This window comes from Halichoeres trimaculatus, unplaced genomic scaffold, assembly GCF_033239565.1.
Source record: "Halichoeres trimaculatus isolate MK-OKI-2021-1 unplaced genomic scaffold, fHalTri1.1 fHalTri1_scaffold_15, whole genome shotgun sequence".
NCBI classification, from domain to species: Eukaryota; Metazoa; Chordata; class Actinopteri; order Labriformes; family Labridae; genus Halichoeres; species Halichoeres trimaculatus.
This window is the reverse complement of record NW_027437193.1, coordinates 34,813,698-34,840,729: the sequence shown is the minus strand read 5'-3', so window position 1 is coordinate 34,840,729 and position 27,032 is coordinate 34,813,698. Positions and strand designations below refer to the sequence as shown.

Sequence of the window (27,032 nt, the reverse complement as noted above, 5' to 3'; positions counted from 1 at the left end):
TGATGATCGCAAAACTGATTAAAACATCAATATAGGTCAGTGTTGACTCAGATAAGACATATAAGCCTACCGGGGTGATTCAGAATTCATTTAAATAAAGAATATATATATATATATATATATATATATATATATATATATATATATATATATATATATATATATATATATATAATTTGAAATCGTTTATGTGTTTTCATGATTCAAGATTGAAAAAAATGAAGTATCATGTAAGTATGATCATCCATGTATGGATCACTTGGACATTTAGGGATGATTGAAGGTATTGTTATGGCACGAAACACCTCCGGATCATTCAACTGCCTACTTTCCTTGTGCCTCCTCGATCTTTTCTTGTGCGTTTTATCGCCGACAAATAGGCTTCTCTCTTGTGGTATCTTGAATCAGGAGACATTCATGTCATGTTTACTTAGCCATTTTGACACACACTGACACGGCGCATGCGCGCTACATCAACTCAACTGGGCGTTACCTTAAGGTGTACAGAACTCATACAGAAACACAATGTAACTGTGTGGTTAATACACCACATCTCTCAATCAATAGATAGATTACTTCCGTGTAAATCCTGTACTGTGTAGACTACTTGGGTTGATTTGGATAAATACAGGCAGATCACTGAAAGTCCGGTTCTCCAAGCCTGCCAGAGGAGTTTTATTGTGAAGGGCACAGCTAGGGTGACCAGATGTCCCGCTTTGTGCGGGACAGTCACGCATTTCCATTACTTTTCACACGTCCCGCAAATTGAGACGGTGTCCCGCATTTTTATTTACAGTCAGGCTCCAGTTTTGCACTGCACCTTTTATAATATGGCATTTGTCAGACGGTTGTGTGTGTCTGTATCTGTGGGTGCAGTGAGTGACTGAGGGCTGCTATCAGGGGGCGGGGTGGGCTGCTTGATCACGTCAGTCAAACTCTGACACGGACACAGCTCAAGGGCGGGCGCGCGCACCAACAAGAAAATGCAAATCAGGTCCGAACGGCACCTGCAGGCAGCGCAAGGACAGACATGGAGGAAAGAGAGGAAAACAGGATCAGCAATACTAAGAAAAGGAAATGCAGCTACAAAAAAGACTGGAAAACTATCTACTCCTGGGTGAAACCAGTGCAGGGCGAGTCTGATAAAGTTTTGTGTGAAGTTTGCCTGAGCCAGTTCTCCGTTTCACACGGAGCGGAGGTGAATATGACGTGAAAAGGCACAGACAATGCGAGACTCACAAATAACCTGTTGCTTTAAAGGCGACTTCCCAGCCTATGAATACGTTCCTGCTAAAACCTAAACAAGATTCAAACGCAGATAAGGTGACAGCAGCTGAACTGACGAGCGTTTACAACACTGTGAAGCACTCCCTGTCATACCGGTCAGAAGACTGTGGTAATAAGACAGCATTGACCATATTTCCAGAATCTGAGATTGCAAAGAAAATGTCATGTGGTCGTACAAAGGCAGCATCCATAGTTACAGATGTTCTTGCACCTGCCTCTGTCGAGATTTGTTTGAAAGAACTAAAAAGTGTTTGCTCTATAAGAGCAAACACTTTAATGTGGTGTTTCGAGTTGTGCTAGAGTTGTGATGTTGCTCTCAGCTGATGTACAAATACAAGAAAGAAAGAGCACATTGAGGCACATTAAAATATAATACTTGGAATAACAACTGTAGCCTTGGCCATCTGTTCTGTTTTCAGTCAGGTGTTTTAATTTGAGAGGCACTGTGAAATAACATGAACGCTCCATGCCTACTATGTTTTCTCACATGAGAGAACTTGGGAAAGTTACATTTGAACAGGACAAATTTGGTGAGTTTTTCTTTGCAGTCTGTTATGTACTAGTAAATCAACCAGATAACAGAAGTATTGTAATGTTATAAGCTAAGGGGCAGACAGAAATGTTTTTTTGTTTGTTTGTTTGTTTTTAAGTTATTTTAGACTACCTCAACCTTTTGGTATCACAAGTGTCCCACATTGTCCCACATAACCATATTTTTTTGTCCCACATTGAGTAAATTCAGATCTGGTCACCCTAGGCACAGCACTGTTGGGCTTCAAAGCCCCGCCCACTAACAAAATGAAATATTGAGTTGTTTCTGTTGTTTCTGTTCGTGTCTTTTATACCAAGGAAACAGACTGATAAAACGTACCTTGGTCTTGGAGATTTAACTCTTCAGATTTCTCTTCCCTTTTTTGGGGTTAGCAATACAAAGCAGCTGTGAACATAAAATCTGTCACCTGTTTATTGCTATGACGACAGTCCTTGGGAAGAACTGTCTTATACTGTAGGCCTGTAATGGGGGGGGGGGGGGGGGGGGGGGGGGGGGGGGGCGCACCTTACTTTGGCAGGATGTTTTGTTCCCAGCTGTGTTGAAGTGTTCCTCAGTTGTTCAGGTACCCAGTGGGAAGGGTACCTCAATTATGTCCCTGGGCAAGAGCTGTGGGCCACACAGCATCTATTCATTAAAGCCTCCACAAATTAAGGCCATACATTTATTTATTTATTCATTTTATTTTATTTATTTATTTAATTTTTTTTTTTTTTTTTTTTTTTTTTTGGGGGGGGGGGGGGGGGGGTAGATAGAGGTATCAAAAAGTCAATTAAAATGTTCGATTACAAAATCTAAATTTCCATTAAAATTGAGAAAACATTTTTTTGTATCTCATTTGATACAATAGGTAGACTATTTTTAATCTCCTTGTGGATATTTTATCATTTATCTAATTTTTTTCAGATGTATAATCAATAATCTGTTGACCACATTGATTAGATAGAGGTATCATATAGTCGATTATGTATCAAATATGTTGCACCAGACTTTAAGGGGTAAAACCCTACGACATTTTTTGAACAATGAAGAATGGGAGCAACAGTATTGGAATATTTTATCAGCTCACGATGTGGCCACCTATTCCTTCGAGAGTTGGGAAAATGTTTGTCTTACCCGGTACTCTTCTCGAGTGTTCTGGTGGGAACGGACGCCCCAACAAGTCCTGCTCCGACTGGGTGACCTCGGATTTTTCCCCGTGTAGAGAGACAGACCGACAGAGCACTGCTCAATCCAACCTGCAGGGGTACAAATTTAAGCTGCGGATGTGGCTGCCGTGCGGCTGTGGTTCGTCACTCACTCCGCTACCATAACATCTAGGATTATAACTCCAAACATTAATCAAAAGCAATATGTATAGCTGGCATAATTTACCTCGTTTGTGTAAGCACTGTCAACAGTGTGTGTGTGTAACAGGTTGTGTTTCTGTCGTCTTCAGTGGCGTAGCAAGGGTCCCCTGGGGCCCCAAGCAAGATTGGATTGGGGCCCTTGGGGGGTTAAAAAAAAAAGTTAATATCTATATCTTTTCAACATAATATACACCCGCATCAAAAACAATCAACAATAGTTGTGCAAAACAATCAAATCTCTTTTATTAATACAAATCACTGTAATAAAATAGTAGAACGATTACTAGAAAATATGTCTATGGGTTACCTTGGTCTAACGTCTGTTATATCAAATTGTAATCAAAAGTGCACAACTGAAAAGTACAAAAAGGTCTGAAAAACTGAAAAATAGTGTCCTTTGAAGTTCTGTGTCCATTGCAGGTAAATCAAAAGTGCACATCTACATTTCTTAAAACAAATATATCCAATATTAAAGCCAATAAACCAATAAACCAAACCAATAAATTTGCTTTTAAAAATATAAAAAATAAAGTGCAATGACTACAGCTGTCCTTAATTCTTTGCAAAAGTCAAAACTTTGAGTCAAAAATAAAATATAAATACCGCTAAAGATGTTGCACCCATATTCAAAAGTGGTGCTTCCTTGCCTTTGCTTGTGCAAAATCACTTGTGATGTCTTCTAGATTCAATGATCTTCTTACTCTGTGCTCTCTCGACATTAAGGCAAGTCCTGAAAGCCTCTCATGGGACATGATGGACCTGAGGTATGTCTTAATCAACTTGAGCACAGAGAAGCTTCTCTCCCCAGAATCACTGGAGGTGGGGGCGGAGTGGGACTCATTTTCAGCCCTGGAATTTCATACCTCAGACCGGCCCACTTTATATTATGTTCCATTGTATCAAAATAATGTAATTATAACTTAACATGTTAAGAGCGCTGATAAGAAAAAAAAAAGTGGGCAAGCAAAGTAGTCAAAACTATCAACAGACTCATCTTCATCTATCTCATGTTCCTGGAGGTCTCCCTGGGGATAATGAAGGGGTGGAGGAAAGAGAGGACTGCAGGGAACTACCATCTTTTCCCTGGCTCTGCCCCTGCACTTCCTGTCAAAGTCGTCAAAAGTGTGCATCAATCATAAAAGGCATCGATGCAGGCCAGTGTTGCCAACTCCTCAGTAAGGAAAGTAGCTATTGGCTGTCCCAAAAGTCGCTAAATGACATCATCATCTATTTTGTATTATCGGCAATTTGCATGAATTGTAATGAACGCTGTAGGAGAGAGGAATAACATCATGGGAGAGACAAAAGTGAATAAAAAAACACCCTAAATATGTTTAGAACTACAAATAAACAAAACAACTTCAACATTAAAGACATTAAATTATTTCAATGCTCGTTTTGTCCTGTAGTATTAAATGTTATAGCAAATTTAATCACGATTGTTATGTAGGGCGGAATTGCTAGCTCTACAACCAACCCTCCTCTTTTATCCGGGCTTGGGGCCGGCAAAGTGACCAAAAAAAGACACACTCAGGCAGTTACTTAGGTTTTTTTTTTAAAAAAAAAATATATATAGTCTTTTTAAGTTTTTCTTTCTTTTTAATTGTTTTTTTTTTAAGTTTGGTTTAGTTTATAACTTTATACTCCACTTACCTGTAGGAGCCCACAACAAGTCACAGTAAAACATAAACATATTATGCCATAACAATAACATTTTTTACAATTTTTTTGTATAGATGGTTTTAACTTGACAACATTAACAATCTATATGGACCAAAAAGAGACAACAGACAAAAACTGTCAATGGCAATGTGAGAGAATGATGGTAACTGGTCTGGCATTAATTCAGGCTCCTTGTTTTTTTTCAGACCCCACTCCACACACATACGGTGTTCTGGTTCACAGGAAAAGTAGGTTATCATCATTTTGGTCAAGGCTTTCTATGGCAGGTTCAGCAACTGAGGGAGCTGACTTAAATGAGTAAGCAGCTGATGTGCCAAAAAGCTGCACAACATTATCAGGCAGCTTGTGCTCATAGCAAGCCTCACCACACAGCTTGAGACCATATCGGATTTACAAGATGGAGTTAAGGGTCTGCAAGGACATCCGATTTCTGAGTTTGCTTTTTACCACAGACATCTGACTGAATACTCTCTCAACTTCAGCATTCAAGTGTGGCAAGGACCACACAGACACAGCAGCCATGGCAAGTTCCTGAAATGGGTTGATGTCAGCTGCATCCCTGAACTTCCAAATCTCACTCCAGAAGCCCACTGTATTTTTTGTTTCATTCCACTTATGAAGATGGATGACACACCATTGCTGGACAATCTTGTAATGCCAATGTTAGTTTTTGTTAGCACAGGCTAACTTTGGAGTATGACAATTTGCTTGCATTAATTTAAGCTTGTGTTTTAGCTTTTAGCCTGAGTTTTTGCCTGTAGCTCATGTTTTATCCTTAGGCCTGTGTTTTTGCCACTAATTTTTTTAGCTGTTAGCTTGTGCTTTATCACTCTCCTCTTAGGCTTTCTTCTGTTCTTCTGTCCTTTTTCTGTCTGACAGTTATGTCCCAATGTCCACCACTACAAAATTAGCCGCTGAATTTTTTTTCCGCAGGGAAAAACACAGATCTCTCTCCTCACTACTAAACTTCATTTGCTGCTGTGATGTTAGGCACAGAGACTTTGTTGTGCCTTTGATCAGTCAGGTCCTGCCAGAGTCCAACAGCTTTCAAATGTTAGGCCTGTCTAATGTGTGCTAGCCAAAATTAGCATTAGCTAGTGCATACTAACATTAGCCTGAGCTAGCACGTGCTATCATAAGCCTAACCTAGAGTGCTAATTTTAGCTGATGCAGGCTAACTTTAGCCAAACATGTTGTGACAGTGAGGGCTAATTTTGGCCTAAGATAGCTTGTTAACATTAGCTTTAGCTAGGTCGGGCTGATTACAGTATAGAGGCACTATCAGTTAACTACTTGTTGAGAATCATGTTTCAAATCAAAGACTTTTCTCTTTTCTGTTCAGGCTAGTTGACCTGCAGTGTTTGATGGCGTCTACTCCTGTGGTTGATGACAGCATTTAGATGCTTGTCTATTTCTGGGGTTATATTAACTATTATTAGTAACAGTCAGCAAGATATACCATTGTGATAACTCACTTTGAAATGTGGTGTAACAAAATCACTTCAAACCAAGTGTAATCATTCCACCTGCTAGTCATTTTTCAGATTATGCTGTGGATGGTGAAGTTCTCTGTTACAGCCGCTTGAACTAAAAGCAGATAAAAGTCTTGTGGGTTTTGTGTGTCTGTTGACAGGTATGGTGGTACATCCGCCTTTTTCTTTAGGTGTTTGGCCTCAACATGTAGGATAGGGCTTTCAATCAAAATTTGGTCAGTCTAAGGACATGAGCTGGGTCACACATTTTAAGCAAAGTTAAGCTGCTGTGGTCCTCTCCTGAGCTATGCAAGTCTGCTTCATTTTAGTACATCTTGGCCTGGTCATTCTCTGCTCTTTTTGGAGATGTCTTCTATTTCGACCCCAGGACCTCCACTCAAACTCAGCACTGATGTGTTTACCATGCCAGCCACTTGGAGCTTCATGAGGCCTTACGTGCCAGCATCTTGCAAACTGCTGTAATATGCTAAACTGTCTCAGGGGGATCATTGCACTGCCCGTTCCTGAGGTGCTGTCTTGTGGGGTAGACACCACCCTGTGTTGATCTTGTGCTTGGGGCCTGTCTTTATGCAGCTATAATCGGTTGCTCTCTTTCAGTCCAGCCTGACTCAGAGGAAGTGGCTCATATCAATAAAACAAACCAGTGGCTGTCAGTGAAACAAGCCATGCAGGTGCTTGTCCCTCTATGAAAGTCCCTTGCTGTCCTCCACATTGGGTTTTTGCCTGCCTGAGGTACTCACTGAGCAGGTAATTACTTGGGGCAATCTTCCTGACCTCCTCCTGGATCTTTGTTGTTTCATCCTGGATAGTGGCTTTCACACTCTTTAGTCCTCAGCCTCCATCTTTCAGCTTAATGTACATCCTCAGGGTGCTGGACTTGGGGTGAAACCCTCCATGCATTGTGAGGAGCATCCTTGTCTTGGTATCACTGTTTTCTTCTGTATCAGTCTGAATGAGTTCTGTGTTTGGTTCTGCTTTATCAGTCCTTCTTAGGAGCTATAAACTGAAAACATTCGGCTGACTTATTTCTTTCTTTTTAAACTCACATCCCTGTTGTTGTTTTTAACTCAGTCTTTGGCTGAAGGATTTCAGTTTGAAACATTTAAAGCTTGTAATCTTAGTTCTTTGTCAACAGGTGAAACTGTTGGGTAATCTGATCTTTAGCAGCTTTTTGTGTAGAGTGGGGGAGACTGTCCCTCCTACACAGAACACAGACTCACTGAGGACCCAGGGCACAATGAAAATCCAGGATAGAGAGGTTCAGTGAAGGTTGTGCTGAAGGTGTGGAGGTGGATCAGTGTGTCAGAGAAGACTCTGTAGAAGGACAGAGTGCCAGCAGGACAGTCCACATACACTGCTACTCTGTCAGAGTCAGAGGGCGAGGGGAGACGGAGGAGTGTTCCTCTGTTGTTGTGACAGACAGAGTAACCTTTATCAGAGCAGCTCAGACTCCAGGACTGATCATTATATCCAAACAGACAGCCATCCTTGTCTCCTTTCTTTCCGATTCCTCTGTAACTCACTGATATATAAACTCCAACTCTCCACTCCACCTCCCAGTAACAGCGACCAGTCAGACCATCTCTACACAGCAGCTGAGGCCAGTGGTCAAATCTGTCCGGGTGATCAGGATATGACTGATCTTCTTTAACACGTGCCACCTTCCTGTTGATTTCAGACAGGCTGAGGTATCTGTACGCTGTGTTTGAGTCCAGAGTGAGTTCACAGAAATCTGACAGAGAGAAAAAGACACAACACAGCAGCAGTTTATCATCAGACACACCTGAAGGCTTCATTCTTTGTTAGCTGACAGTCTGCTGTTTGCTCATCTGGAGTCAAAGTGATTCCACACTTACACTTCTTCAGACCAGGTTTTAACCACTGCTGTTCACCATGGTCCACCCTGGAGGAAGAAACACAGTCAGAATGATTTTCTGTCCAACACGAGTCCTAACTGCTGCTCAACATGAAGCAGTGATCCTCAGTTTGTCCCTGTGACAGAGAAACAGGCTGAAACTCATCTGAGCCAACTGTCTTTATCACACCGTCACTTTTTCTGACCGATTGGAGATCCTGGGAGAAAAAGATTCAAAAAGCAAAGGCTGCCTGTTGCTCTATCTTCCAACATTTACTTCATTTGATCCTTTAAAGAAGAAACTAATTTCTTCTTTTAAAGTTACACTTCAGAATATAAAGCTGATTATAAATAGACTTTGAATCTGATCATTGTCTGCAGATAGAGATATAAAGTAGAGCTGAGCAACTATGGCAAACTCAAAATCACAACTGTCTGACCTCTATTTTGGTTAATGACAATTATGCCACTCGACTCAGTTTATTCTGTAACTATTTGTATAATTTTAAACCAAGTAACTAAAATGAAAATGCACAGCTGAACGATTAAGGGTTATTTATTGAAACAATGGAATTGAAAACTCCCATCAGCGAGAATGAAGATGTTTTATGAAAAAAAAAAAAAATTCTCACAAAAACTTAAAATCTTGTATTACTTGCAAGTAAAATCAATAGTTTTAATACTGCTGCATTATTGTAGAAAATCAAATTCACCTTATGAAAGAGGTACTTCACTTCTTTTTGGCGGATGTCATCCTTGTTGTTGGCAAAGTGTCCAAACAACTGACACAGATTTTATTTTGGGTACTAGCTGTTTGCATTGTGCTGTCTATTGGCTCAGTGTGTAAGTTTTCCTCCCTGATGCTTTTGAGACCCACTAAGTCCTGCTGAATTATCAGCGTGTATCAATCAATCTATGCTCAGTCTATCCTTGGTCTGACTAATCTGTTTATATGCATTTTAATAGTCTGATTTCTTGCTAACTAAGCTCATAGTCCAATTTCTGAAGCTCCTTGTAAATGTACTGTGTGAAGCAGACTGAATGGCACAGTGTCGTGTGGCTACTCTTTCTGCTGGTTTTCTGGCAGCCTTCACGCTTTGGAACACCTGGCTGCCTGTCGTGTAACTACACAACCAAGAGTGTATATATATATATTTTTTTCACATTTTAATTTAGGCTTTACATATTTATACTTACACACCTCAGTTGTTTAATCATAGTTATAACCCAAAACGAAATCATTAACGGTTCGGCAAGTCATTAGTCATTGTAAACTTTTCAGATACCTCTCACCAAATATATATTGACACTAACAAAGGAAACTTTAAAATCTTGAAAAATTATAACTAATAACTAGGGGTGGGGGATATACTGTATATCAACAACAATATTATCCAAAATGTTGCACTAACGATGAGCAATTGTACATTATCCAGTATTACTGCCTCGGAACAATAAACAAATGGACAGTGTGTAGACGGCAAAGAAGAGGTGTATGAAAGTCCACATTTGCCGTATGCTTGCCTCAGAAGTCAATCAGCTCACAGGATTCAGTCACGTGACTCAGTGGCAATCAAATATTACAAGGTCTCACACGGAGGAAACATGCAGGAGTCTCCAATCTCAGCAAATGATTGAATAGCAAAACATTGGTCCTCCTCCCCAGCCTGGAAATATAAGATAGGCCGAAAAAACTGTTGCTGTGAAGGGCATTTTAATTACAAATCTGTTCACCCACTTGCAAATAAACAATACGAAAGAGTCTGAGAAATATGTAAAACTTCATTACTCCACAAGCAGGACTACCAATAAAGAAAAAATGAGTAAATCTGCGCAACACACTCAGCAAACCTCCCACCGACTCATTCAGCAGCACGATTTGTGTTGTGTGTTGCTCACCCTTTTCTCTGCTGTGGCTAGCCTTTTCTGTGGTTCTCCATTTGTTCTTTTACCTTGCCTTTTGATGACTCCAGCCTATCAAAGGTTCTTTTGTGTCCCAGAAAGACTCATTATTCTCTTGTCGAAGTTCCTCAACTATGTTAGTATCTACGATTCGCCACAAGCATCACTGTTGGTTTTTGCCATTTGGTTTAGCTTCTGCTTAAGTTAACTACTTCAAACCTGTTTTCATGTTGTTGCTCTTTCTAGATCTTATGTCTTCCTTTGTTGCTCTCTGGCTTGAATTCATCTTTATTAAAGGGTGCAACATTTACTTGAGTGCTCATTTGCTGGTTTTTATTCATTTCAAAGCTATTTTAGTCATGGGTCTGGCAGAGCAGAGAAATCTAGCATCTGCTTAACTCACGACGCCAGCAGAACATGCTATGCTGACATGTATTGAGTGAGTGCCTGATTCAGGCCCAATCACTTCTCTTAAAAAAATATGCAAAACCAAATTTCTTTCTGGAAATGAGATGCTTTCTTTTGCCCATTTGGTCTTGGAGCTCTTGTCTGGTTATACCTCAGTTTGTCCAGTCTCCAGAGTGGATCTCCCAGTCCAGCAGACAGCAACTTGACTTCTGAGTCTCCTGGATGATTGTAGCTCAGGTCCAGCTCTCTCAGGTGGGAGGGGTTGGAGCTCAAAGCTGAGGCCAGAGAAGCACAGCCCCTCTCTGTGATCAGACATCCTGACAGACTGGAGTTAGAAAATGGTGCAATAAGGAAATTGAACTGATGATGACTTTTTGTGAACATAGAGCCTGAAACAGAATGAGCAGAAAACCTGACCTGAGAGTTTCCACTTCACAGTTTCCTGACCTCTCCTTACAGATGATTGGACAAACTTTAGAGTCATGCTGAGTTCTGTGTTTTAAGTCACTGACACTGACATTCAATGGATTGTTCTCCCTGACAGAGTCAGATTTGAGCTCCAGCTTCATACTGACCTGAGAGTTGCCAGTTTACAGTGGGGACTCTTCAGTCCAGGAGACAGCAGCTCCACTCCAGAATCCTGCAGGTCATTGTTAGTCAGGTCCAGCTCTCTCAGCTTGGACGACTGTGAGCTGAGGACTGAGGACAGAGCTTTACAGCTTCTCTCTGACAGGTTACATCCAGAAAATCTGAAAAGACACAATACTATTTGCTCAGTGTGCTTGATAATTTTAAATAATCACAGGCCATGCATGTTTTGTGAAATTTTCACTTACTTGCTCTGCTTCCTTGAATGGAATTGTTCAATCAGATGCTCTTAGTAAATATCTACTTAATGTGTGACTTTCCAATCCATGCTTCTAAAATATTGTGAAACTTTAAATTTATAAAGAGCCTTTGGTTTTAAGCATACCTTACACTCAAAGGATTGTTCTCCCTGACAGTCAGATTTGAGCTCCAGCTTCATACTGACCTGAGAGTTTCCAGTTTACAGTGGGGACTCTTCAGTCCAGGAGACAGCAGCTCCACTCCAGAATCCTGCAGGTCGTTGTTCGTCAGGTCCAGCTCTCTCAGCCTGGAGGACTGTGAGCTGAGGACTGAGGACAGAGCTTTGCAGCTTCTCTCTGACAGGTTACATCCACTTAGCCTGAAGAAGATCATGGAAAGAGAACAAAAAGATGGTTTCACTGATCATGAACAGAATGAATTCAGTTTCAAATGTCTCTCTCTTTCACTCACACAGCTTTGTTTGCAGCTTTGATCACTGGCAGCAGCCTCAGAAGAGCATCCTCTGAAGCAGAGTATTTCTTCAGGTCAAACAGGTCCAGATCTTTGTCTGAGGACAGTAAGATGAAGACCAGAGCTGACCACTGAGCAGGAGACAGTTGATCTGTAGAGAGACGTCCTGATCTCAGGGTCTGTTGGATCTGCTCCTCTAGAGAACGATCATTCAGTTCATTCAGACAGTGGAACAGGTTGATGCTTTTCTCTGCAGACACATCCTCACTGAGCTTCTCCTTCATGTACTGGACTGTTCCTCGATTGGTCTGTGAGTCACTTCCTCTCTGTGTCAGCAGACCCAATAGCATCTGATTGGTTTGTAGAGAGAGACCCAAAAGGAAGCGCAGAAACAAGTCCAGGTGTCCGTTTGGACTCTGTAAGGCCTTGTCCACAGCACTCTGATGGAGACAGTCCAGTTTAGGTTTGACTCTGAATATTTGAGGCCACCAGGATGTTGTTTGTTCTTCCATCAGGTTGAGTCCAGACTCGGTGAAGGTCAGATGGACATGAAGAGCAGCCAGAAACTCCTGAACGCTCAGATGGATGAAGCAGAACACCTTGTCCTGGTACAGTCCTCTCTCCTCTCTGAAGATCTGTGTGAACACTCCTGAGTACACTGAGGCGTCTCTGATGTTGATGCCACACTCCATCAGGTCTGATTCATAGAAGATCAGGTTTCCTTTCTGCAGCTGCTCAAAAGCCAGTTTTCCCAGAGACTCCATCATCTCCCTGCTCTCTGGACTCCAGACTAGATCAGTCTCAGCTCCTCCTTCATACTTGATGCTCTTCACTTTGGACTGAACCACTAGGAAGTGGATGTACATCTGAGTCAGGGTACTGGGCAGCTGTCCTCTCTTGCTGGTCTTCAGCACATCCTCCAGAACCGTAGCAGTGATCCAGCAGAAGACCGGGATGTGGCACATGATGTGGAGGCTTCTGGAGGTCTTGATGTGGGAGATGAGAGTGCTGGTCTGATCCTCATCTCTGAACCTCTTCCTGAAGTACTCCTCTTTCTGGCGGTCACTGAACCCTCTGACCTCTGTCACCATGTCAACATACTCAGCAGGGATCTGATTGGCTGCTGCAGGTCGTGTGGTTATCCAGAGGCGAGCAGAGGGAAGCAGGTTCCCCCTGATGAGGTTTGTCAGCAGCACATCCACTGAGGTGGACTCTGTACCATCAGTCAGGACCTGGTTGTTGTGGAAGTCCAGAGGAAGTCGACACTCATCCAGACCGTCAAAGATGAACAGGACCTGGAACTCTTCAAACCTGCAGAGTCCTGCTATTTTGGTTTGAGGAAAGAACTGATGAACCAGTTCCACCAAGCTGAACTTTTTGTCTTTCAGCACATTCAGCTCTCTGAAAGTAAATGGAAATGTGAACTGGATGTCCTGGTTGGTTTTGTCTTCAGCCCAGTCCAAAGTGAACTTCTGTGTTAAGACTGTTTTCCCGATGCCAGCCACTCCCTTTGTCAGCACTCTTCTGATTGGTCCCTGTCTTCCAGGTGGGCCTTCAAAGATGTCTTCTTGTCTGATGGTTATTTCTGCTCTGTCTGGTGTCCTGGATGCTGCTTCAATCTGTCTGACCTCATGTTCCTCGTTGACCTGTCCAGTCCCTCCCTCTGTGATGTAGAGCTCTGTGTAGATCTGGTTCAGAAGGGTTGGGTTTCCTGCTTTAGCGATGCCCTCAAACACACACTGGAACCTTTTCTTCAAGGTGGACTTCACTTTACGTCTGCACTCTGGAGCAAAAGATCCTGAATGAAGAAAACAGAAATGTAATGAATGAAGTGAAGCTACAATCAGTCTAAAGAGTTTCAACTTTTAGACATCAGGATGGATTTGATTTAGCTTGTCTCTGAAATCTCTTCAGCTTGTCAGTTGTGAACAGTTTGTCTCAGCTCATAGATGTGATACAAATGTGAGCGTCGTACTCAGAGCAGAGTTTGAAATGTAAACCTCTCCCATGTTGTCTCCATTTCCTCTTTCCATCATGTTTAATGTGTTCAATTCCTCTTACTGCTCTGCAGACAGTCGGCCAGCTCCTCCTGCTTCATCCTCCTCAGGAAGTGCAGAGTGATCTTCAAGAAGGCCTCTCTGCTCCTCCTCTGCTCTTCATCCTCATCCTCATCCTCCCTCTGACTCTCAAAGCATTCTGGGTAATCTGGACTCAGAGCTCTCTGGATCTTCTTCATCTCGTTCTTTACAAAGCTGATGATGTTCTCCTGAAGCAGCTGGAATAGAGGAAAACGTCAGGTTGAACTTGTAGAAGGTAAGATCAGACCATGTGTGACAGAATAGTTATTATATTTCAGAGAGGAGTTCTTTTAAGTTATTGTTTATTTTGGGGTTATTTGGTCCTTCATTATTTTCAATGGTTTAAGGTTTATTTTTAAGTCCCTGTGAGGAGTTTCTAAGTGATCTTGTAAAAGTGTCACCGCTAGATATATGCCTGATTGTAACCACACTTTAAGGCCCTGTGTAAACAACAAGGTTTCGACCGAAAAGGCTAAAACACTGTGAAAACGCTGTGAAAAAAAAATCTGTTTACACGGAAACACTGAGGGAAGCTGTAGTAAGCATGCCAGGCCTGTAGTTGGCGCTGTAACTGTCTTATCCAGAAGCAATTTTTGGTAGATCTCCACTGAAAAGAGTTGGGTCGATCATCTGGTGTATTGGCGAATGCTAAGAGCAGAAGTAGAGCAACAGATGCTTAGTTTATTGAAAGACAGTCAGCAGATCCAAAACTGAGCTCTTTGACCCTCCTGCTCGTCCCTCAGATCAGCCACAGATCAGTGTCCTGCTTGATCAACTTGTGCAACAAACTCCGCCAGAAATCTGGGTGTCATGATTGATAACCAGCTGATCTTTAAGGCTCATGTGGCCTTGATTGCTCGATCTTGTGGATAGAACTTTACTGTCATTGTAACAAGTACAACGAAATTAAAGTCACAGCAGCAATCAAGAAAAGAAAAGTAAAAAAGTGTTTAGAAAGTACAAAAAGGTCCATAAGAAAATAGATGCTGACAGCTTGTCCATCATTGTCCAGTCAGCCAGCCTCCACCTCCACAGGGTCCAGGACTGAGTTTCTTCAGCAGTCTGTTCAGTCTCTGTCTCCTGGATCCTGTCTGCTCACAGCAGGTCAAAGCAAAACACCCTGCCAAAGCTACGTCCACGGGGCCTCGTCAGTCAACGCTGCTGGAGTGTGGTGCTCGTGGGCGGATAACTAAGTCTGTGAGTGAGAAGGTGACGGACTCCCTGGTTATGTGGATAGCGAAAAACTGCCGCCCAATTAACATATTGCAAGACGAGGGACTGAAAGAGGTTATTCGAGCGGCATCAGGAGATGTGTCATATGATACACCGTCGAGAGGAACCATCATGACAAGAATACACACTCTGTATGAGAATGAGAGAGAGCGGCAGAGGAACATGCTTGAGGAAGCAGTGGGCATCGCGCTCACAGGTGGACTTCTGTGAACTTCTGTAGGTGGGTGTGCGCGCGCGCGTGTGTGTGTGTGTGTGTGTGTGTGTGTGTGTGTGTGTGTGTGTGTGTGTGTGTGTGGGAGAGAGGGTATGTGTGAGTATGTGTGTGTGTGTGTGTGTGTGTGGGAGAGAGGGTATATGTATGTGTGTGTGTGTGTGTGTGGGGGGGGGGGGGGGGGGGGTGTATGGGAGAGAGGGTGGGTGTGTGAAGTAAAGGGAGAGTGTGTGTGAGTGAAGTAAAGGGAGAGAGAGAGTGTGTGAGGGTACAGAAAGACTGAGCCAAATTATCTTTATAGGGTAAAAAATTGTTAAACATTCTGTATTTTCAGCAGTATCTTTCCTTTTTCTTTTTTAATTGACTCATGCACCTTTGAAATTTAACTTATATGAAGATGGAACACATTTTTGTTGTTATTACTGGTAGCTCATATAAGACATTTCTCGATTAATCTAGATTAATCTCAGTTAACTACAGAAAATAGTGCGATTAATTAGTTTTTTTTTTAATCTATTGACAGCACTAATATATATATATATATATATATATATATATATATATATATATATATATATATATATATATATATATATATATATATATATATATATATATATATATATGCTGTCTATATATATATATATGCGCTCTACCAGACAGAACAGGCCACGCAGCTTCTGGTACAGGCCCTTGAGATATCACGCATCGACTGCCATTTCCTCCTAGGCCTCCCTGCATGTATGTTTAAACCTCTGCAGATTACCCAGAATGCAGCAGCACGTCCGGTCTTTAACCAGCCTAAAACAGCAAGTCACCCCACTGTTAATTTCGCTTCACTGGCTTCCAGTAGCTCCAGTCCAATTCAAAGCTCTTCTCCTGGCTTACAAAACTTGACAAAAACAGCTCCTGCCTACCTGAGATCCCTCATCCAGGTCTATATTCCTTCTGGTCCACTACGCTCTGCTTGTGAAAGACAACTGGTGCACCCAGCCCAGCGTGGCTCTAAATCTTTAGCCAGACTCTTCTCCTCTGTTGTTCCCAAATGGTGAAATGAATTACCTAACTCTATACGACTCCACAGAGTCGCTTTCTACTCAAAGAGATGTCTAAAGACTCATCTGTTCGGGGAACACTTAAGCTGACCCTTCACCTCTTTGTCCTCAGGGTTTGAATAAGTCAGAAGGTCTCAGACTCAGCTCTTTTGATTTTTCAGCACTATTATTGAAGATTGTTGAAGGTTAGAGTATATCATTGCAGCAATTATATGTGGTTTGCTGGTTAGATATCCAGCAGTCCAGTTAGATCTTTATATATATATATATATATATATATATATATATATATATATATATATATATATATATATATATATATAGTTTGGTCCATATTGACATGATAGCATCAGGCAGTAGCTGCAGATTTTTCGGCTGAACATCCATGATGAGAATCTCCCGTTCCACCACATTTGGATGTGGTGCTCTATTGGATTGAGATCTGGGGACTGTGGAGGACATTTGAGTGCAGGGAACTCATTGTCATGTTGAAGAAACCAGAAACCAGAAACCATCATTCCAACTTTATGACATGGAGTGTGTCTGTTGGAAGTGGCCATCAGAAGATGGGTACACTGTGCTCATAAAGGGATGGACATGGTCAGCAACAATACTCCGGTAGGCTGTGGACTTTAAATCATGCTCAGTTGGTACTGGGCCCAAAGTGACCCAAGAAAATATCCCCCACACCATTACACCAGCAGCAGCAGCCTGAACTATTGATACAAGGCAGGATGGATCCATGCTTTCATGTTGTTGATGCCAGTCTGAATGTGGAGCAGAAATCCAGACTCATCAGACCAGGCAACGTTTTTCCAATCTTCTATTGTCCAGTTTTGGTGTTGCTGTGTGAATTGTAGCCTCAGTTTCCTGTTCTTAGCTGACAGGAGGGTCACCTGGTGTGGTCTTCTGCTGCTGTAGCCCATCTGCCTCAAGGTTGGACGTGTGGTGTGTTTAGAGATGCTCTTCTGCAGACCTCGGTTGTAACCAGTGGTTATTGGAGTTACTGTTGCCTTTCTATCAGCTCCAACCAGTCTGGCTATACTCCTCTGACCTCTGGCATCAACAAGGCATATTGGCCCACAGAACTGCCGCTCACTGGATATTTTCTCTTTTGGGGACCATTCTCTGTAAACCCTAGAGTTGGTTGTGCGTGAAAATCCCAGTAGATCAGCAGTTTCTGAAATACTCAAACCAGCCTGTCTGGCACCAACAGCCATGCCACATTCAAAGTCATTCAAATTACCTTTCTTCCCCACTCTGATGCTCCATTTAAGCTGCAGCAGATCATCTTGACCTAAATGCATTGAGTTGCTGCCGCGTGGTTGGCTGATTAGAAATTTGGGTTAACAAGAAGTTGAACAGGTATGCCTAAGTGTAGGTGCTGACTGAATTCCGTCAGTAGTACTGAGTACTGATTCACGTAAAATCTAACAGTACCATGTTTTGGTACCCTAAACACATCCTTGTGACTGTGAGGAAGGGTTGCTGACTGTCTGTGGTGGACATAAACACAGCATTGCAAGTTCATAGTTATTAAATACACCTCTGGGTGCTACTTGGACACATCTTCAGTGATGAACCCGAGGTCATAGGGTGTTCCGGGTCTTTGATCATCAAACACCCTCGCTCGGGCGACCCAGCCGGGGGTGATCAGCCCCCGACTTATGTCCAAGTGGCCCACTACTCCACGGATCCCCCCTCCGGATCCATAGCCATCTTGAGGCTTTCTCCGCAGCCTCTATGATGGTTTTGATGGCTCTTCTGCACAGCTGGCCTTTAACTCCAAGGAGTTTAAGGGTGCGGGACAGTGATTGGCCAGCAAAACCCCGGCACCCCACCTCGACTGGTTCGCAGCAGGCTTTCCAGCCTTTGTTCCGGCACTCCACTACCAGTTCGGCGTATTTGGCCCTCTTGCGTTCGCTGGACTCCTCCGAAGTGTGGGGGATGGATCCATAGGCGTGTGATAGGTCCAGCCAGAGTGTTGCCAAATCGCCTCTGCTTTCCCTTGCTTCCTGAATCAGTTGGGAAACCACACCCGTGTGCTCTTGGCATCCTGGAACGCCTGGGACTCCCCCCTTCTGCACTGAGGTGTCTATGTAACCATTCTTCAAGAGGAAGTCTGTAAGCCATTGGGACACTATCTTGAAGAAGATTTTCCCTTCGACAGCGATAGCAGCGAGATGATTCGGAACTGCTCGATGTTGCTTGCATCCTCCTCTTTTGGAATCCAGACTCCTTCTGCAGACCGCCATTGAGTGGTGACCCTTCCCCTGCGCCAGATCACCTTCATGATCTTCCAGAGTCGCACAAGGAGTTTGGGGCACTGCTTGTAGACTCTGTATGGGACTCCGCTGGAGCCAGGAGCTTGATCTTGCCGCCATCACTACTTCTTTGACCTCTTTCAGGGTGGGCTCTGCGGTGTTGAACTGGACCACAGGCTCTGGCGGCTTTACCAGTGCCTCGCATGGGCCAAGATCTTGTTCCCTTAATGGATCGCTGAAGGTGATGTTGAGATGGTGGTTAATCTCCTCTACAGGACACATCAGGTTGCCGCTCTTCTTCTGACCCAGTAGTCGCTTGGTGAAGCTGAACGGGTTGGTGATGAATGCCTTGTGCTTCTTGGCCCTCTCCTTTCCTTTCCTTCTGTGCCATTCAGCTCGCTTGAGTGTGATGAGCTTCCTCCTCAAGATCTGCCTTAGCTCGGACAAGGCATCTCTCTGCTTCTCACTTGCTGCCCTGAACTGGCGTTTCAAGGTCTTCAGTTCTTACCTCAGTTGACTGATCTTGTGCTCCCGCCAGTTGGGTCTTGCTGATTCCTTTCTCACAGGCCATTCTGTCACCCCAAACCGTTCTGCACCGATGGTTGTTATGAAGGTGCACATGGCCTGGAGTTTGTGGTCCACATCGCCCTTCACTGTTGTCTCCATGATCTTGTCTATGTCCTCATCCAGCCGAAGCCATTCCTTGTTGTTGATGGCAGGCCACTTAACCCGACGTTCTTATTTTCCACTCTGCGAGAGGACTGGTGCGGCTTGGAGGTTCCGGACACTGTGGGGTGGCTCCGGGCCTGGCTCCTCCTCCGTCTGACCAGGATCTGTGACGAGCACTTTTTCTGTGCTGGCCACTGCCCCTGTGCGTTGCTTTACCTTCCCTCCCTTCAGGCAGGCCATCTTGGTCGGATGGATTTTGAGACCTGTCGGGTTTTTGCACACCTTGCCGCATATACAAACTTCATATATGGAGAAATAAATTTGTTGAACTGAAAAATTTTGAGATTTTATTATTTAATAAATCAGTATTTTTAACCACAGAAACACATACATTAATACCAGAAATTGGTAGCCTTTAGTACTGATACCAATTGCCAGGTACAGAAACAGATATTGTATTGTTTCAAATGTGGATTGTACCAACCCTTAAGATTGAGTGTGTGCTCTGATTATCAGGAAGAACTGTGTTTGTTCATTTACACACCATCAATATGGAGTCCAGTTGTGTCTGTTGCTGCCGGACATACTGACCAATGGGGGCCTTTGATCTCTGCTGCTGAACTCTGTGGAACAAACAGAGATCATAGTGTTTATAACAGAATGACACATGGTGTTCATGCGATAGACTATCAAATGGATCCTCCTACAAACACAGGACACACATATACATACATGCTGAGTACACTTCTTTCTGCCTCCAGTCCTGTAAACTGCAGTTAGATCCTGATAGAAACGCAAAGACTAAAACATGTTCACCTCCACAAGGAAAACACTAACCTAAGTTGGGATCAAATGTTTCACACACAACAACAACAGGAAGTTACCTTTGAAAGACTCACCTTTCATCATCACTAAGCTCTGCAGACTTGAACACAATACGGCCATCCATGGACTGGTCACTCTTTAAGGACACACAGCTTGGTCCAGGCCCAGCAGAGTCTGGTCTCTGATGTTTGACTCTGGCAGAATCACAAACACTGATGAATAAACATGAACACTGAAAATCTCCACGGTTTGAGATCCGCTTAAATTCACTCAAAACTTTTATAAAGTTTGAATTTGTGATAAAAATGCAGAGAAAGACTATTACTTTGGACCATCAGACTGATGAACAGCTTTGCAATTAAAATGTTAACCAATAGACCCCTGTTAGATCCTGACAGAAACGCAAAGACTAAAACATGTTCACCTCCTCAAAGAAAACACTAACCTCAGTTGGGATCAAATGTTTCACACACAACAACGACAACAACAGGAAGTTACCTTTGAAAGACTCACCTTTCATCATCACTAAGCTCTGCAGACTTGAACACAATACGGCCATCCATGGACTGGTCACTCTTTAAGGACACACAGCTTGGTCCAGGCCCAGCAGAGTCTGGTCTCTGATGTTTGACTCTGGCAGAATCACAAATACTGATGAATAAACAAACTTCTGATCACTCTTTGAGGACATGCTGCTGCTCTGAACTTCAACAGAGAGAGAGATGCAGTGATGTGAGTGTGAATGGTGATGGTGCAGTGATGTGAGTGATGAGCTCTGACATGAAGAAGACTCACGGACAGTTAGAGATCCTGGTCTCACCTCTGAGCTTTGGTCTGGCTCTCATGGTCCCCACTCAGGGTGCTTTTAGCACCTCCCTCCTCTCCGTCCTCACACCGATTCATAGCAGAGCCCCCACCTTCACACAAAAACAGCAACATGTTCATTCTTTACAACAAGTTTTATATCACAGTATGGTGGCCCTGGAGGCCAAAACACAACAGAGAATCAGAAAACATAACATTTAGTAAAAGTTTGAGGCAGCTGAAAGTTCACTCAGTGGTGGAGCAGCTCAGAAGGTTGGCTGGTTCGAGCCACAGCAGATCAAAGCTATGTTTTTATGAATGAACAAACAAACTCTAAAGATTGAATGAAAGCATATGAATAGTTAGGATTTTAAAAATCTTAAAAGTAGGGGTGTAACGGTACACAAAAATCACGGTTTGGTACGTACTTTGGTTTTAGGGTCACAGTTCGGTGCATTTTCGGTAGCGTATGGAACAATGCAAAATCCTTTGCTTGTTAAGCATGTTTATTAAACCAAAAACTTGCCATTATACAGCTAGGGGGGAGGATCTTCAAGCTCCGGTTGGTCGTTAGCAGCAGCCATGACGCACAATTCAGACACAAGGGCTGTTTCCCAAAGCCTAGGTATTTTGCCTTGCCTCTGAAGGCAGTGCATCCGAAGCCACTTCCTTCCAATCCAAGACAGGTGTCCTGCCTCTGCTCAAAAGGAGATGCTAATGGAACAGCCTACAAAGGCATATTTTTTACCATCAGATTCCTTTCACAAATTTTTGTGTAATTGGAGTTACATTGTCTCACATAACGTGTTGCACTGTGGACAGTGCTTGGAAAGTTTATACAAACGCGGGAGGAGCTCAGGCGGCTACAAATATTGTCATGGCTTGCCACTTTTGTACGCTTTTTGCTTTTTTATTGTCACATCATTGACACACTGGAGGTGCAGCTTCTCAGTAATTATAGTTACGTGAGTGGCACACAAAAGAGTTAAGTGGTGGACATGGCATAAGTTGTTATTTTCAGAGGTGTATTTTGTTGCTAACATTTAAATTGGAATTTACCACACGCCTCCGCTGGAGCATCTCTCTCTGGTGCGTCTTTTCCTTCCATTTTTTTCCTTTTTTGTAGATTAATGCATTGCATGTTGGGTATTTATAGCCATGGCAAGCCCGTGAAGGATACACCTGTGTATCCTTCGATGTCAATTAACCACATGCTAACCAAACCAAGGACATATGCCTCCGGAGGACATGAACATTGGAACGGCACTTGGGCAGCAACTGATGATGTGGATGCCTGCCCACGCCCACCCCTTGCCCACATCAGACCAAGGCAAGGCAAGGTACCTGGGCTTTGGGAAACAGCCAAGCTCCTGTGGCTACAAAAGCTCTTTGATATTCATCTTCTGATTGGCTCACCGTGAGACGTCACGTCCACATGATATGCACATGATCGCAAAACACAAATCACAGACCACTTTCCTCATGAATATTAAAATGCCTTCGCTGCTCAGCCAATCATAGACGAGTACTCATGTGAATATTAAAGAGCCATGTGCAGCGGCTAACGTAAACTTACTGTACTGTTCGAATCCAGCACTGTACCGAACCGAACAGCCTTATGGAGCAGTTTGGCACGGATACATGTACTGTTACACCCCTACTTAAAAGATATCGGGTTGTTATCACACACATAAGGAGAATCTTCATAGATCATCTTCTCATAAATCTTAAGCACACACAAACTGCAAGATTTGAAAATAATGACCAGCACCACTGCATAATTTCGCCAAGATTATTTGACCAGAGACAGAAACGCATCACTCGTGCCCAGTTGTTTGATGTAATGTTTTTAGCGCACTGGTTGGACAGGGGGAGAGAGCCGTGGAGCTGTCTACAGTGGTGCCTTTTATCCATTACGGAGAGGGACAGACATGAAACTCTCCCTAAATCAATCAATAATTTTGTGATCTCACACTGATTACTGACAAAACAACAGTTGGCTACTATATGAAAATTATGTGATTATGTGTTATCTTTAAAGGCATTATTTAACTGGCTTCAGTGGGCTGGTGGAGCGCGCTGACCTGGAGCCTTTCTGTTGCGCTTTGAGCTCAGCAAGCGGGCCAGTTATAATGTGGAGCCCTCACAAGGAAGCAATAAGCACAAAAAATGGAGGCTAGAGCTGCGATGGCTGTAGACATTATTTGTAGTAAGAAAAGTAAACAGAGACACAACACATCGGGATGAAGTTGTGGTTAGCAGCCAACATTAGCTGGCATGAGCTGTGCGGTTGTTGTCTGTTGTCAAATTGTTTTTTTTTTGGCTTCCTTGGCCCACTTAAGCCAGTTGAATAATGCCTTTAAAAAAAATGTGCATAATCACATCATTTTCATATAGAGCTGAAACGATTCCTCGAACAATCTGAGGTACTCGATTACAAAAAATGCTCGAGGAATTTTCTACGCCTTGAGGAATCCTTCATTCAAATTTTAAAAACGATCAAAGAGTGGTATTTCAAATAGAGCTGACACTATATTTAGAGTTTTCAGACCCCTCAAGCTACCTCTTTTTCAAAATAGCGACTGACAACAAATCTAGCTTCTTTTTTGGAGTTTTCTTTCGCAGAGGGATTTCACAGTCACCTCTCACTGCTCCTCTAGTTACAGTGGTTGTTGTGGATGGAAAGTGGGGTGGGGAAGTGGGGGGGTGGGGTGGGGGGGGGGTGATTTCTAAGATGACGGAAATTTGCCAAAGCAAACCTTACATTTTTACAGATCTTGGAGACATGATTTTTAAAGGTGAGATTACAGTCAATCACAATGCCTAAGTATTTGTATTCCTTTACTATTTGTATTCTCTGTCCAGCAATTAACACTTCAGGTTCTACATATGCTTTTTTTGTTTTTTCAAAAAACATAGCAACTGTTTTAGTGGTGTTAAGTTGTAAACAACAGTTGTTCAGCCACTCACTTACAGTGACCATGTTTTTTGTGAGTAGTGTAACAGCTTCTGTGTGGTTTCTACCTTTTACAAAAATGACTGTGTCATCAGCGTGCATGAGGTCTTCACAATCCTGGCACACAGACGGGAGGTCATTGCTGTAAAGACTAAAGAGGATTGGGCCTAGGACTGATCCTTGAAGTAAGGTTTTTATAGCTGGACACTGAATGCTGGATTTTAACACACTGAGTTGGATGGAGAGATATAATTTAAACCAAGTAGATGTAGAAAAATTAAATTGACTTAGTTTAGCCAGTAAGACATTATGATTGACTGTGTCAAACGCTTTCCTAAGGTCAAGAAAGACAGCACCAACTACACCACCTCGGTCGATCAAGGATTTGACCCTCTAAGCAAAGTAAACAGTTGTAGTTTCTGTGGAGTTGATTGGTATTAAGATGAGGGATTAATTGTTCTACCACCAATTTTTCAATTACCTTAGATATGACGGGAAGTATACTCATGGGCCGATAGTTTGATACGGATTCAGGGTCGCCACTTTTGAAGATGGGAACAATAGCAGTTGGTTTCCAATGTTCTGGGAAACCACCCTGACTCTCTGAAAATGAAATATTTGCAATGTGAGTTGTTTTTTCACCAGAGGGAACAAGTCCTTGATCATAGCAGAGTCCATTTCATACACATCTCTAGTTTTTTTTTGGTTTTAAGTGGATCAATTACTTTTTGCACTTGTGATTCGGTCACCTTTTCAAGGTTAAATCTATTTTGCGCTGGGTTTGGAGCAGTGATGGTGTAAATGTGAGGGTTTGTAAAGCTGCTGGCAATGCCAGCTATAGAATCAACAAAGTACCCATCAAAAGATTCAGCCACCACAGATGTTTTTTTTTAATTACGTTACCATCGATTCTTAATTCAATCTGTTTTTCTTACATTATTTTGTCCAATAAGTTTCTTAATTTCTTGCCATATGATTATGGGGTTTCCTTTAGAATTCTCTATTATTTCGAGAAAGTAATTTGCCTCGGCTTTCCTAATTTTACTTGTCGTTTGGTTTCTTAGTGATGTGAACTTGAGCCTATCCGTTGTCAGTTTCGATTTCAATGCCGTTTTTAGAGCCCGATCTCGTTCCTTCATACTTCCAATTAACTCCAGGCCAGGAGCTCCAGGCCTGTTTTGACTGCACAGATTGGAGCGTCTTTGAAGCTGCAGCCACAGACATTCATGGACTTTGTGACACTGTGACATCTTACATCAGTTTTTGTGAGGACCTGTGTGTGCAAACCAAGACCTTTCGCACATACAGTAACAATAAACCTTGGTTTACTGGGAAACTGAGGCAGCTTTGCCAGGCCAAGGAGGAGGCCTACAGAAGTGGGGACAGGCTCCTGTACAAGCAGGGCAGGAACACACCGACAAAGGAGATCAGAGCAGCCAAGAGGAGCTACTCTGAGAAGCTGAGATGACAATTCTCAGCTAACGATCCTGCGTCGGTGTGGAGGGGCCTTCAGGAGGCCGTCAACTACAAGAGACCATCCCCCCACCCTGTGGAGAACCCTCAACTGGCTGAGGAGCTGAATCTGTTTTACACCAGGTTCGAAACAGACTCCATCACACCCCACACTAATCCCATCAACAAAGGACTACCTGCCCCCCTGGACAGTTCCCCCGCCTCTGCAACCCCACCCGTACTGACGATCCATGAAGAGGATGTGTGCTAGCAGTTCCATTGACAAAAGATAAAGAAGGCTCCAGGACCTGATGGTGTCTCCCCCTCATGTCTGAGGGCCTGCGCGGACCAGCTGGCCCCCATCTTCAACAGATCTCTGGAGCTGTGTGAGGTGCCCTCCTGCTTCAAACGCTCCACCATCATCCCAGTCCCAAAGAACAGGATAACCATAACAGGACTGAATGACTACAGGCCCGTCGCCCTGACATCTGTAGTCATGAAGTCTTTTGAACGTCTGGTGCTGAGCTACTTGAAGGACATCACAGGACTTCTGCTGGACCCCCTGCAGTTTGCCTACCGGGCAAACAGGTCAGTTGAGGATGCAGTCAACATGGGACTGCATTACATCCAACAGCACCTGGACTCTGCAGGGACGTACGTGAGGATCCTGTTTGTGGACTTCAGCTCAGCGTTCAACACCATCATCCCTGACATCCTCCACCACAAGCTCTCCCACCTGTCTGTGGATCTCCAGCTTCCTGACTGGCAGGACTCAGCAGGTGAGGCTGGGGTCCATCACATCCAGCACACGGACAGTTAACACCAGCGCCCCCCAGGGGTGTGTGCTCTCCCCACTGCTCTTCTCCCTCTACACTAATGACTGCACCTCAGGGGACCCCTCTGTGAAACTCCTGAAGTTTGCGGACGACACCACCATCATCGGTCTCATCCAGGATGGTGACGAGGCCGCTTCCAGACAGGAGGTGGAGCAGCTGGTGTGGTCAGAACCACCTGGAGCTGAACCCGCTCAAGACTGTGGAGATGACAGTGGACTTCAGGAGAAACCCCCCTCCTCCGCCCCCCCCTCACCATTCTGAACAACACCGTGTCTACTGTGGACTCCTTCCGGTTCCTTGGATCCACCATCTCCCAGGATCTGAAGTGGACCTCACACATAGACTCCATCAGAAAGAAGGCACAGCAGAGGTTGTACTTCCTCAGACAGCTCAGGAAGTTCAACCTGCCCCAGGACCTGCTCATCATCTTCTACACCTCCATCATTCAGTCTGTTCTGTGCACCTCCATCTCAGTTTGGTTTTCCTCAGCCTCCAAACACGACAGGCACAGACTGCAACGAACTGTCAGGGCTGCAGAAAAAATCATCGGAGCTAGCCTGCCCTCCATCCAGGACTTGTACAGGTCCAGGACCAGGAAGCGGGCTGGTAACATCTCTGCAGACCCTTCACACCCCGGACACAAACTGTTTAAACTGCTCCCCTCTGGCCGGCGTTACAGAGCTCTGTGCGTCAAGACGTCCAGACACAGGAACAGTTTCTTCCCCCAGGCCGTCACTCTGATGAACAGTTAACCTGCTTTAAAACAACTCGTATACCTCATGTACAGCCACAGTCTCTGTTTCTGTTTCTATTGCACATTCAT

At 43.5% G+C, this 27,032-nt stretch overlaps 1 protein-coding gene across 2 annotated transcripts in view; it reads right to left on the bottom strand.

Moving 5' to 3' along the window:
- Positions 1–4,755: 4,755 nt before the first annotated feature.
- Positions 4,756–27,032, bottom strand: part of LOC141804011 (NACHT, LRR and PYD domains-containing protein 3-like) — a 37,705-nt gene continuing 15,428 nt past the window's right edge. For both annotated transcript variants that reach the window (XM_074688203.1, XM_074688202.1), the window contains exons 2-12: positions 20,982–21,078; positions 20,675–20,794; positions 20,236–20,355; positions 19,881–19,959; positions 13,888–14,101; positions 11,827–13,624; positions 11,561–11,734; positions 11,103–11,276; positions 10,679–10,852; positions 8,219–8,265; positions 4,756–8,094 (exon numbers count right to left, since the gene is read on the bottom strand). In XM_074688203.1, the coding sequence (XP_074544304.1) occupies positions 7,562–8,094; positions 8,219–8,265; positions 10,679–10,852; positions 11,103–11,276; positions 11,561–11,734; positions 11,827–13,624; positions 13,888–14,101; positions 19,881–19,959; positions 20,236–20,355; positions 20,675–20,794; positions 20,982–21,064 (3,516 nt within the window). In that variant the 5' untranslated portion in view covers positions 21,065–21,078 and the 3' untranslated portion in view covers positions 4,756–7,561. The remainder of the gene's footprint in view (positions 8,095–8,218; positions 8,266–10,678; positions 10,853–11,102; positions 11,277–11,560; positions 11,735–11,826; positions 13,625–13,887; positions 14,102–19,880; positions 19,960–20,235; positions 20,356–20,674; positions 20,795–20,981; positions 21,079–27,032) is intronic.